This window comes from Elephas maximus, chromosome 5 (assembly GCF_024166365.1).
Source record: "Elephas maximus indicus isolate mEleMax1 chromosome 5, mEleMax1 primary haplotype, whole genome shotgun sequence".
NCBI classification, from domain to species: Eukaryota; Metazoa; Chordata; class Mammalia; order Proboscidea; family Elephantidae; genus Elephas; species Elephas maximus.
Window position 1 is genome coordinate 29070162 of NC_064823.1, and position 12548 is coordinate 29082709.

A 12548-nucleotide genomic window follows, 5' to 3' on the forward strand; every position below is an offset into this window, starting at 1 on the left:
ATGATTTGTCTGATCGTGGACTACTCATCAGAAAGCATGGAGACCAAAAGACAGTGGAATAGCTTTAAAGAGCTATAAGGAAAAAACAGCCTTGCAAACAAAATTCTGTGTGGGGGAAAACACCTTCATGAGTGAAAGGGAAATAAAGACATTTTCAGATAAAAGAAAATTTGTTGGCATCAGCTGTGTAGTATGGAAAAATGCTAAGGAAACTCTCACAAGAATGAAAGTCAGAGGAAAACTCTAATCTCTGGTGAATGTAGAAAATGAATGTAGCACACTGCAGGTATTATTTTTAAGTTTTTCTTTTTAATTCCAATGTGATTTTCCATGAAAATTCTGAACAGAACCAATTGAAAACAAAGCAGGCAGAGACCAGCATTTGCTTCGCTACAGGAGAACTCTCGAGTCTCCTCTCCTTCGTGCAGTGGCGTCAGGCACTTGGGAATAGGTCAAGGCATCCGCGTGCCTTTTGCTGTTGAACAGGAATAACTGTTTCAAATTACCTCCTTTTCTCACCTACAAATTCTGTTTTGTGGGATCTACAGTTGCTGTAAAGTATGACAGGCCACAATGTCACAAAAATATTCAGAACATGACGTATCCATCTTATTCATCAGTGTGAGCATCTTGCCTACTGCGCTGAAATCGCAGAAATCAAATGATACACAATAACTGGGGCTAAATGCTTTTCCTCCATTTGCATAAACAAAAGAGGTACAAACATACTGATCCCTTAGAAAGTCACACATCCCTGTTCAATTCGATCCCTGACAATCCTCAGAATGAAGAATATTTCAAAACTATTCTCTGTTTGACATAACTAAATGCAATATCTGACCTTAGAAAGGGAAATGGCTCTAGAGAATCATGCACACGCTACATCTATGTCTCACCTGACAGGAGTGAACCTGCATGGCAGTAAAGTAACAGAGTATTCTTACTCTTAGGAAATATATAAATATTTAAGAATAAAGGGCCATTTCCAAATAAAATGTTAAAAAAAAAAAACAAACCTGCAGAAACAACCAAAACCAATCTGTATGTATTTAACAATTGGAAAGACAGTGCTCAAATCTGATAGGAAATACCTCCTTGTGGAAATCACTTCGTTAGCACAAGTCACTCTGGTTGCTATTAGACAAATCCAGAGAAACATGAAGGACATTCAACATGCAAAATTCTTTCAAAGCTAAACAGTGGAACTAACATGGATTCCTCTTGCTTCATATTGCCTAGCACTTGTTTGCCTTTTACAAAGACATATGCTTTTCCACATGGTACTGTCTCCATGCCTTCTTTCTCTCTCCTTCTGCCTAAGTCAGAGACAAGGAATTTAATTTAGGGGCTTAAAGACACTTACACAGGCACAGTTCTCGATGTCCTCAGTAAAGATTTTCAGGGGAATGCTCTTCAGGTGGTCTTTCTCTTTGGCTAGATTGATGTACCTAAACGATTTCAATCATAAGCCAAAAGAGTATTAATTTAGCCAATAGCTTATTTGAAAATCAAACTACGTTGCTAATATTTTCAGTATACTGTATGCCATTTTAAAAGCAGGTGGGTAGACTCAGCAAGATCAAAGGATGGATTAGAAGAAAACATACAAAACTATTTCAGGAAAATAAGACGTGGCCTAGAAAATAAAGGGGTCCCTGTCACGTGAGATTTGAGCAGCAGATTAGGTCCTAAAAACTTTCCTGTCTGCACTAGGGGGCCCAGCACCTTCCTAGGTTCAAGGGTAGGCAGCAACAGCTGGTTTGTGAATTTCTCACTACAGTAACCTGTATTCATGGAGATTTAATATATGTTTTGGGAGTAAAGTTAGCCCCAACGTCTAAGTTGGAGAGAAGGGAAACAGGAGACTGGTAACCAGAACTGCCTCCAAAATAAGTGAAACATGCATGTAAATAAGAGCACATTATTTATAGTAGTAGCCAATGTAAATCTAAATAAATTACTTGAGGACAGTACAACAATTTCTGCTAAGGAGGGAGGAATAATTGGGGGCACTTCTTTTACAGAGACCTGCATTTTTTAATATCTTTTATCACAGATTATATCTTTTATCACAAATACCTTCGAAGGGAAGAGCGCCATTGTTCCTTTTGTTCTGAAGAACTGCATGAATAAAAAAGGAAAAAAAATTAAAATGTATGCGACACTTATACTAACATTGTAATGACTGCCATTCCTGATAAAATATCAGCAGCCAGTTGCTACTGTTGTGGATGCCCATGCAAGTGGTGCGCTTCACACACCTGGACCCTTGAGTGACCCTGCTCTTTTACTGGCAACGTTATAGCGACGGGAAGTAGATCTGACAGTGGGACAGAAGTTGGTTTGAAATCTAAACACTGGATTGCAACCATATACGCAAGTTATCTGGACATTTAACAGCCGTGACTGTCACTTGTCACCATTGGAAAGGAAGTTAATTATACCTCAGGGTGTTCTTACAACTTAATACCTACCTACCTGTTGTCCTTGAGTGGATTCTGACTGATAAAGACAACGTAAAGTGCTATTCAAATATAAAACCGAAAAATCAAACCCATTGCCATTGAGTCGATTCCGACTCATAACGACCCTACAGAACAGAGTAGAACTGCTCCACAGGGTTTCCAAGGAGAGGCTGGCGGATTTGAACTGCCGACCTTTTGGTTAACAGCCATAGCACACTATAGCTCTTAAGCACTGCCCCCTAGAGCCTTGCTCAAATATAAAGTACAGAACTATTCAGATGAAATCATACTTAAGATATTTGGCATTTGGATGGAACTACCTTGGCCTAGAAACAAGAATATCTCTTTAAAGAAAAAAAAAAAACAAACTCAATATTTAATTTATTTACATAGGTAGCAGGATTGTAAAATGTTAAATTATTTCCTAGAAAACTTACCCTTAATTAGAAGGATCCTCTTATCAATATCAATTCACTGACTGCTAAATTACTAATGATTGATATTTTCCCGGCTAAAGTTACTACAGCATCAAATATTCAGACTTAAAGTGGTTTAAACTTCATTTGTACGTAGATTTCTCACTTATCAGATTTTATTTGTGGTAAAAGACACATAACATTTACCATAAATGGCATTTAGGACCTTCACAATGTTATACAGACATCACCACTATCTAGTTCCAGAACATTTTCCTCCCCTGAAAAGAAAACCCCTACCGATTAAGCAGTCACTTCCCATTCCCGCCTTTACCTAGGCCCTGGGGATCATGAATCTGATTTCTGTCTCTATTTTGGATATTTCACATAAATGGAATCAAATATATGGTCCTTTCTGTCCGGCTCTTTTCACTTAGCATCATCTTTTAAGGTTCATCCATGTTGTAGCATGGATCAGTACTTCATTCTTTTTTATGGCCTACTAATATCTGGTGTATGGATATTTCACATTTGTTTATCCATTTATCAGTTGGTGGAGATCAGGGTTGTTTCCAAATTTTGGCTATTGTGAACAGTGCTGCTATGCACATTTGTGTGCATTTTTTTTTTAAATATGTTTTCAATTCTTCTGAGTATATACCCAGGAGTGGTTGGGCAATGACTAAGCATTCTGCTTCTAAATGAAAGGTTGGTGGTTCAAACCCACCCAGCAGCCCCATGAGAAAAAGGCATAGCAATCTACTCCTGTAAAGATTATAGCCTAGAAAACTCTATGAGTCGAAATCAACTTGACAGCACCTAACAACAACATGGTAATTCTTTGTTTAACTTCTCGAAGAGCTACCACATTTTTCCACAGCAGCTGCACCCTTCTACATTCCCACCAGCAATAGCTCTTCCCTCTCCCCAAGTCACCATTTCAGGATCTACTTCATCAGGACAAGGGGTCTTCCACTTGGCCTCCTAACCTGCATACGCACATGTACACAGCCTCTAATTACTCACACCCATTTGTAGAAGAGTAATAATAGCAAGCACCAGGGCCAGGCACTGTTTTAAATGCCTTACACATATTCACATAGCTTTAGAACCAATAACACTGTATCAACCTGTGTAAATTTATTCTGTTCCCTCATCAAGGCTTCATGTATTCCCAATTTAAACTGCTTCCGTTCATCTGTAACATGAAGGAGGTGTTGGATAATAGCAACTGATAATCTTTACAGAAATCTATTATGGAAAAGAAGACATGCAGAGGATGATAGGAACACATGTTTCTTCCTAATAAGCTCTGAAAATTGTTATGTCAACAGCTGCATTTTACAGTGTAATAGATGAACAATTCGGAAACATTTTAGTTGACTTAAAGATTATGTGTGTGACTGTGGAGAAGTGAGGTGAGGAGAAGTCAGGAAGAAGAGTGTTGAGTGCACTTGATGAACACTTACACTCTGGGTAAAACAAGTACGGGGCTTGGGGTGCCGCTGTTCAGAAGAGCAGATGGACGTGTTGCCTGGCCACTGTGAACGGCGGACTGTTGATATTTCCCATTCTAAGCCTAGAAATGTGTCTTGGAAAATTAATCTGCACTTTGTGGATCATACCTTTATTTTTCATTGTCACCTTCTTGGACATTAAATCAGGTAATCACAGTGATTTAACCAACCAAGTAATTGATAATATGATCGATTTTATTTGTATGATTAATGACTATTTCTTTAAGGAATTAATTTGGGAGCATAAAAGCAATTTTTCAAATTTAATTGGACTACTTAATGACACTTTCTTAAGAAAGGTCTATTCCAGTACAGGTAGTCCCCAACTCACAACGTATTCAGGTAACGACCAACTTCACTTAACTGTCCATTTTTTTGTACATTTTATTGTTAGTGATATGCTGTAGGGTGTAATTTGCTGATGTTATCACTCTCAGATGTTCACTTGCAGATGTTCCATTTTATGATTTACTGTTCTATGAGTCAGAATTGACTCGACGGCACTGGGTTTTTTTTTTTTTCAAAACACTGCCAGATTTATAAAGATAGTGATAGTAAAAGGCAATGCTAATGAAAACTTAAAAAAAAAAATTGAGGTATTTGACTTATGCCAGAACCGATTTAGGATGCAGTCATCTCAACAGAACCCTGAATACTCACTCCTCAATGTAGCTCTTAGAGCTTTTTTATAACCACTTGGTCAAAACCAAAGGGAGTAGCTCTGATAGTTCCCATTGTTTACTATCAATTTGCACATATTTGAGTAAAAAACTCTGGGAAAATAGAAGGCATGTAAGTGAGTCATTGTTTTAAAACACACTCAGATTAAAATGTTTTCTTTTTAAAAAATAGAGGAAAAAATGTAATTATATTTTTCTCTCCATTCTAGAAAAGATGACTATGTGGTTCACATAGCTAACCCACACAAATACAAGGCCAAGCTGTGCTTCTTACCTAAAGGTGGCTGTGAAGTTCACGGTGGGCCAGCCCAAAACAAGGGACCTCTTGGCATTGGTGTCATCACAGTCTGTCATCCACATGGTGTTCAGTGGTATTTTATCTTTAATTTTGAAGGTCTTTCTATACCTAGGAAGATAACCCAACAGAAACTCTGTTAGTTTGTTTCTTAAATGCCAAGGCAGAGCTTTGCTCATGGTAAGATATCAGTTTTCATGGCGCCAGAGCAAAGCATGCCTTCCTCATCTCTATTATCCTTGGTGCACAGCACAGTCAAAGGTCAGATGGGGCTTTCCTAAGTGCTGATGGAAATCTGGCTGAGGAAAAAAACCCTGAAAATACTTCATTGAAGGAAGCAAGTAACCACAGACTGACTGGTTTATTGTTCTCAGTGCTGACTATTGACTGGGAACCAAAACTTCTAATTTTCTTTTCTTTTCTTTCCTATGTTTATTGTTTTAAGTGAAAGTTGACAAATCAAGTCAGTCTCTCATATAAAAATTTCTATACACCTTGATATGCACTCCTAGTTGCTCTCCTCCTAACGGATAGTACAATCCTCTCCACCCTGTATTCCCCATGTCCATTCAGCCAGCTTCTGTGAAATTCTAATTTTAAAATTGTTGTTGTTGTTAGTTGCCACGACTCATTTCTAACTCATGGCTACTAAATGTGTGCAGAGCAGGACTGTTCCATAGGGCTTTCAAGGCTGTGATCTTTTGGATGCAGTCAGACAGAACGGTCTCCTGAGGGGCCTCTGGGTGGATTCAAACTGGCAACCTTTTGGCTAGCTGTCAAGGGCTTTACCATTTATGTCACCAAATTATTACTTTCTTAGGGAAACATTCATTCATTCATTATTTATGACTTGCTTACTTCAAAAAGTATTTGAGAGGTTGAACAAAGATAAAAAGTACATGATTTACGATTTATAAAAATATTCATAAAATACTTTTTCAAGAGAGAGGAAAAACATATAATCGATTTAAAATGTATTCTCAACTTTAGTTTTTGTAGCCGTTAAAGCATAAGTTATTTCAAATTTCCACTCTTGAGACATTGTTCATATGATTTTTCCTTAGATTCTGGCTAAAATTGAGAAACTATAGCCTATAGACTGAACCAAATTAAAAAAAAATAAAATTTAGACCAGAAGCCAAGAGGTCTTATATATATGTGATGAACACACTTCCATTGAACTCTGGAGAGTCAGAAGATGACTGACTGTCAGCAGTGACATTGCTTTCTGAGAATTTCTGCTTAATCCCCCTTATAACTCTGACATAAAACCACTATGTCCCTTGACTTAATTTGCAAATTTAGTGGTCAGTTGGGCCTGAGATTTAAATAGTTACAGCCCTCTGAAGAATGCCTAGGGGACCTGGGCACATCGCTCTGGGACTCATGACTATTCAGAACCACTTGTGGGGACACTAAAGCTAAAATAAGATCAAAGACACCTCATGTGGAAACATCCCTATGACTCCACTGAGTCAAGGACAAGTTAGAGCTAAAACTCTTCAATGGGATTTACAAAATGAAAAGAATTGTGCAGGAGGTACACCTGATGGATAATCTAGATTCACAGCTTAGAGCAACTGAATATAAGTATAATGCAAAAACGCCTTGTAATATAAGGTGGCTTCTTTGTACATTTTATGTCAATAGTTCTTACTCTATTTCTGCATTTTTGAAGATTTTTTATGAAACATTCATTTATCATATAAAATCATTTTTCTGGATAGCAACTCTGAATGTATTATAAAGCTAAAATACATGGCCATTTGGAAGGCCAAGCACATATCTGCTTGCTTTTACAGACTTTGTATTTTTGAGAACAGGCATCTATGTGTAAAGAGGAAACACTGGTGGCATAGTGGTTAAGAGCTAAGGCTGCTAACCAAAAGGTTGGCAGTTGCAATCTACAAGGTGCTCTTTGGAAACTCTATGGGGCAGTTCTACTCTTTCCTATAGGGTCGCTATGAGTCAGAATCGACTCGACAGCAATGGGTCTTAAATGTGTAAAGACACCCAAGACACTGCGTTGCAACTTCCAAATATACTGACCTGCAAAGAAGCCATTTCTATAATTCTCTCTTTAGTTCGATAAAGTTTCAAAATTATCTACTCCACAGTGGAAACCAAACCAAGAAGCCATCTAAGATCCCAGAACACAGTTTCAACTCTACTGTAACATTTATTGAGCACTTATGATAAAAAAAAAAATTTTTTTATCATATGCCAAGCACTAAACATTTTATGAATATTATGTCATTTAATCCTGAAACAACTACATCAGATAGTCTCTATTACCCCAGTTTCAGATGAAGAAACTCACAGAGAGGTTAAGTAACTTGCCAAAACAACAGTGCTGGGATTTGAATTCAGGCAGTCTAAGTCCTGAGACTATGGTTGTAACCATGTGGAATCTGTAAAAGCCCTTGGGTGTGGGCCTCTCTTCAAGCCAAGGGCTGGACAGAGCCTTTTCCTCTCTGTACTTCTAAAGAGATCACCAATCCACAGTTATATCTGTAGGCAACTTCTCTCATTCATAATGCATTCTAAGACATTTATATCTTTATCATTGCCTCTGTTTTTTGTTTGTTTGTTGGTAGCTGACTTTGATGGCAGCAGCGGGGTAGTGGGGAGACATCTCATTAATTTTTTAGTTTATTAGGCATTCTGTTCTATTTCTCACTAGATACAAAACAGATGGGAATTAGTCTTTTACTTAACCCAAAGGAAAGGTTGATTTCAATGGTGAGAGACAAACTACATGCTTATGAATGTTCTATGAAATCCAAAAGAAAGGAAGAACGGTGGCCACAGGACCACAGGGTAAAAGCCTGTGCTTTCAAATAGTTCTGTTTCAAAAGTGCATTCCAGTAATTACTAACATGGTGCCCTGGGGGAGGCCACTAGACCTCTGAGTATAAAGGTATTCTGAAAAATAAGGAAAACAATCTCATCTCCCAGGGGGGTTGTAAGGGTGAGACAAGCTTAGGTATATAAAGTCTTTACCATAATACCTGACACATAATAAGCCCTTGATAAATCCTACCTGTTATTATTGTCATTTGCATTAAATATAGCAGTTTACAAAATTAGTACTTAATCTTACATGTTTTATCCATGGCAGGCCTTAAATGGGAGCCAAGGTTAAAAAAAAAAAGGTAAAGGCAAAAGAAAAGAGTTTTATTTTTCCGTAGTGACTAAATAGCTTCCTCATGAGATTTTCTATGCTGAATCATTCTTTCACTTTCACGATATTTCATAATGAAAATGTTGATGGAGCAGATAAACAGATGACCAGGTTAGTCAATTCCTTCCACCACCACTCCCCCTCGTCACCTTCATATATTTCTTGAGCAATCACCATATTCTAAGCTGGGTATAAATTGTATTGGTGTAAAAGTGTACCCAGTTGGCTCTTTCTCCAACATATATTCAAAGTTTGTCTGCTTCTCTTTCATTTTCACTGCCAGTCCCAAGATGCAGCCCTCTTTTTTCATTCATCAGGACTACTGCCTCCCCTAACTAGTCTCCCTACCCTCCAATCCATTATCTACCAACAGCCAGAGCAATATCCTAAAAATTTAAGCCAGATATGGTCACTCTACTAGAATAAATTCCAAACTCCTCACCAAAGGTTACTGAGACCCTGTGTGACCATATCCTTACCTAATTCTCAAGTGTCATAACTGAGGTCACACCCCCATGTGTCAGACTCCAGTCATGTGGGCTTTCCTTGAGCCTTCCCTAAAAGGGGAGAAGCCACGCCCACTGTAGGGTCTGCCATTCCTTCATGCTAGATGGCTAGCTGCCAAATCTAGGAATGGTAACGGCTTCCCATCCCATAGGTAGGGATTTAAATGCTGCCACCAGGTACCTTTCTGAGGACCCCTTTTCTAACACTGTTTTATCTTCTTCAAATGGCACCCAACGTATCTTCTTCCCAGGAGCACTAATCACAAACTGTGTTTCTCTCTATTTTTATTATCTCTCTGTAAGCTTCAAGGAAGAGAGACCTTCCTGTCATATTCTTGACTGAATCCTCTCCACGGGCACCATACAAAGCAGGATCTTCATGCATATTTGTTGAGTAAATCAAAGATCAAATGCCAAAAAAAAAAAAAAAAACTTTGTATTTGCTTATAGTAAGGGCTATTAAAATGCAATTTGTTAGTGAGAATGCAATTCTAATGATAATCAGAAGAGTGAGTAGAATACACTTACTTGGAATTAGACACAAGCAACAAATCACTGAAGAGGAAGAAGTGTCGCTTCTGCCTTCTCCAGCCTCTTTTGAATTCCACAGGGCCATGAATCAGCAGGGTACGATTGGGGCCCTCAGATAATGTAGTTGTCTCACTGTGGGTGTCCACCTCAGTGGAAGGACTTTTCCTGCAACACACCGCAAACCACAGAAGAGGTAGTCAATAGTCAAATGTACGCTAGAGTTTTATTCCAAAGGTTGAGGATGACACAATTGCTAAAAATTACAAGCTCAATCCCCAAAACAGGGCTCCCCAATTCAAGTTTAGGAATCATTGGGTTATAGTTTTTAAAGCTATTTGAAAAGATGAGGTCACTGAGGAAGTTGGTGTAGATGGAGAGCATATTTAAGGAAAGAGCCCTGAGGGATGGCAACTCAGAGAGGTGGGAAAAAGGAGAAACATCAAAGCAGATCATGAACTGTCAGTGAAGAGGAAAACTAAGAGGTCAAGGGTAGATACTTTTACAGGAAGTGTGCGAACAGCCATGTCAAATGCTGCAGAAGGCCAAGGCATATGGTTACTCACAATCAGATTTAGTAACCTGGAGGTCACTGGGGACACTGACAAGACCCATGTTGGTAGAATAATGGGAGGAAAGTTTGTTTGTAGGACTGTGGAAGGCAGAATGCCCCTCTGCCCCAAACCCAAAACCCGGAACCTATGAATTTGTCACATGGTAAAAGAGACTTTGCAAATGTAATTAAGGTTATGAACTTCAAAATAGGGAGATTATCCTGAAATATCCTGGTGGGTCCAATCTAATTGCATGAATGCTTAAAAACAGAGAGCTTTTTCCAGCTGGATTTAGAGAGATGGCACAGAAAGAAGTTAGAGAGATTTGAAGTGTGAGTGAGATTCGACCCTCATTGCTGGCATGAACCACATTTGAAACAGGAATGTAGTCAGCCTCTAAGAGCAAAAGCCAGCCCTGGTTGACAGCTAGTAGGAAAAGAGTCACATCAGTATTATCACCTCAAGGGACTGAACTTGACCAAAAACTTGAATGAGTTTGGAAGCAGAGTTTTCACAAGGGCCTAAAGACACCTTGATCAACCTTGTGAGACCCTAAGCAGAGGATCCAGCCAAGTCCACCTGGACTTTCTGACATAGAAAAACTATGAGGTAATAAATTTCTGTTGTTTTAAGCCACTTAGTTTGTGGTCATTTGTTACAGCTACAATAAAAAAATTCATATAGATTTTGGTACCTGCAAGTGGGTGCTGCTGTAACAAATATTTAAAAATGTAGAGGTAGCTTTGGAATTGGCAGTACATGGAAGCTGGGAGAATTTTGAGGAGTATGATAGAAAACGCCTAGATTCCCTTGAACAGACTGTGATAGAAATACGGATGTTAAAAATTCTGCTGGTGAGAGCTCAGAAAGGGTGAGAAGCATTGTAGAGAAAACCTGTGTTGACTTGGAGAACACCGGAATCATTTATAAACAGACTATTGGTAGAAATATGGACTTTAAAGGCACTGCTGGAGAGGTTCTAGAAAGAATTGAGGAACATGTTCTTGAAAACTAGAGGAAGGGAGATTCTTGTTATATACGGGCAGAGAGCTTAATGGAATTGTGCTCTGTAGTTATGTGGAAAGTAGAACTTAAAAATGATGAGCTTGGATATTTAGGTGAGGAGATTTCCAAGCAAATTGTTGAAGGTCAGTCCTGGTTTCTTCTCTCTGCTTATAGTAAAGTGTGAGAAAAGAAAGATAAACTGAGAAAACTATTAAACAAAAAGGAACCATAACCTGATGATTTGGGAAATTCTCAGCCTATTCCGATGGCAAAAGATGCTAAAATTAAGAGATTGATTTTAAAAGTGTGGCACAGATAAAAAGCTGAGCATGTGATTGTAAGATCTTTTGCTAAAACATTAGAGAGATGAAAAGATGAGAGTGTTCAGTCATACAAAAGCCTCTTTGAAGAGATTAAGGGTATGACTCACAGATCTCTTCTAAGGGGCCTCTAAGAAGCTTCTGGGCATTGTCCATCAGCCATCTCAGCAGAAGCCAAACCCAGAAAAGGAAGTATCTCAGAAAGATTGGTGGAGTCTAATGAAGTGATTGCCAGTGACTCACATCCGTGGTAGACCCACAAAATTCTTGAAAACTTTGTATTAGCAGAAACAATGTGAGTTTAAAGTGAAAGGGACAGGAAGAGAACAGAATTAAAGAAGGCTGTTCGATCCGCAAAATGCCACTGGCAGAAAGCAGGCTGATAAAGCTGCCCAGCTGCCAACATCACTATATTTCATGAAAAAAGAAGAATCACACAGAAAGCAACGCCAAAAGCTCGGGGTTAGAACCAAGTACCCAGAGGTTGGAGCTGTGAGCCACAGAGAGCTATCCTTGGTGTATCTTTGGAAATACTCTTTTCAACTTAATAATATAATACATATTATATCTTGCATACTCAATATATGTAAACAGCCACTTAAAAATTTCAGATTACCAAGTCTTTATTTAATCTGGCAAATGTCAATGACAGTAATAAAATAGAACATGTAAACTGGAATAAATGTTGTCAATTTAGAGGATTATAATGAAACTTAAGGGAGCCCTGGTGGTACAGTGGTGAAGTGATACGGCTGCTAACAAAAAGGCTGGCAGTTTGAATCCACCAGCAGCTCTCTGGAAACCCTACGGGGCAGTTCTACTCTGCCCTGTAGGGTTGCTATGGGTCGGAATGGGCTCGATGGCAATCGGGTTAATGAAACTTAAAGGAGCCCTGGTGGTGCAGTGGTTAAACTGAGCAACTGTTAACTGAAAGGCTGGTGGTTCGAAACCACCAGCAGCTCTGTGGAAGAAAGATGTTGCAGTCTGTTTCCATAGAGGTTTACGGCCTTGGAAGCCTTACGGGTTCACTAGGAGTTGGAATCAACTCAATGGCAGTGGGTTTGGTTTGTGATTAAAA

General features: G+C 38.8%; 1 protein-coding gene across 1 annotated transcript in view; it reads right to left on the bottom strand.

Annotated features, from left to right (window-relative positions):
• LOC126077513 (rho GTPase-activating protein 20-like) overlaps positions 1-12548 on the bottom strand; it is a 60420-nt gene that overhangs the window by 23853 nt on the left and 24019 nt on the right. The window contains 4 exon segments of the mRNA XM_049887054.1: positions 1364-1448; positions 2080-2121; positions 5353-5484; positions 9592-9759. Coding sequence (XP_049743011.1) covers positions 1364-1448; positions 2080-2121; positions 5353-5484; positions 9592-9759 — 427 coding nt within the window.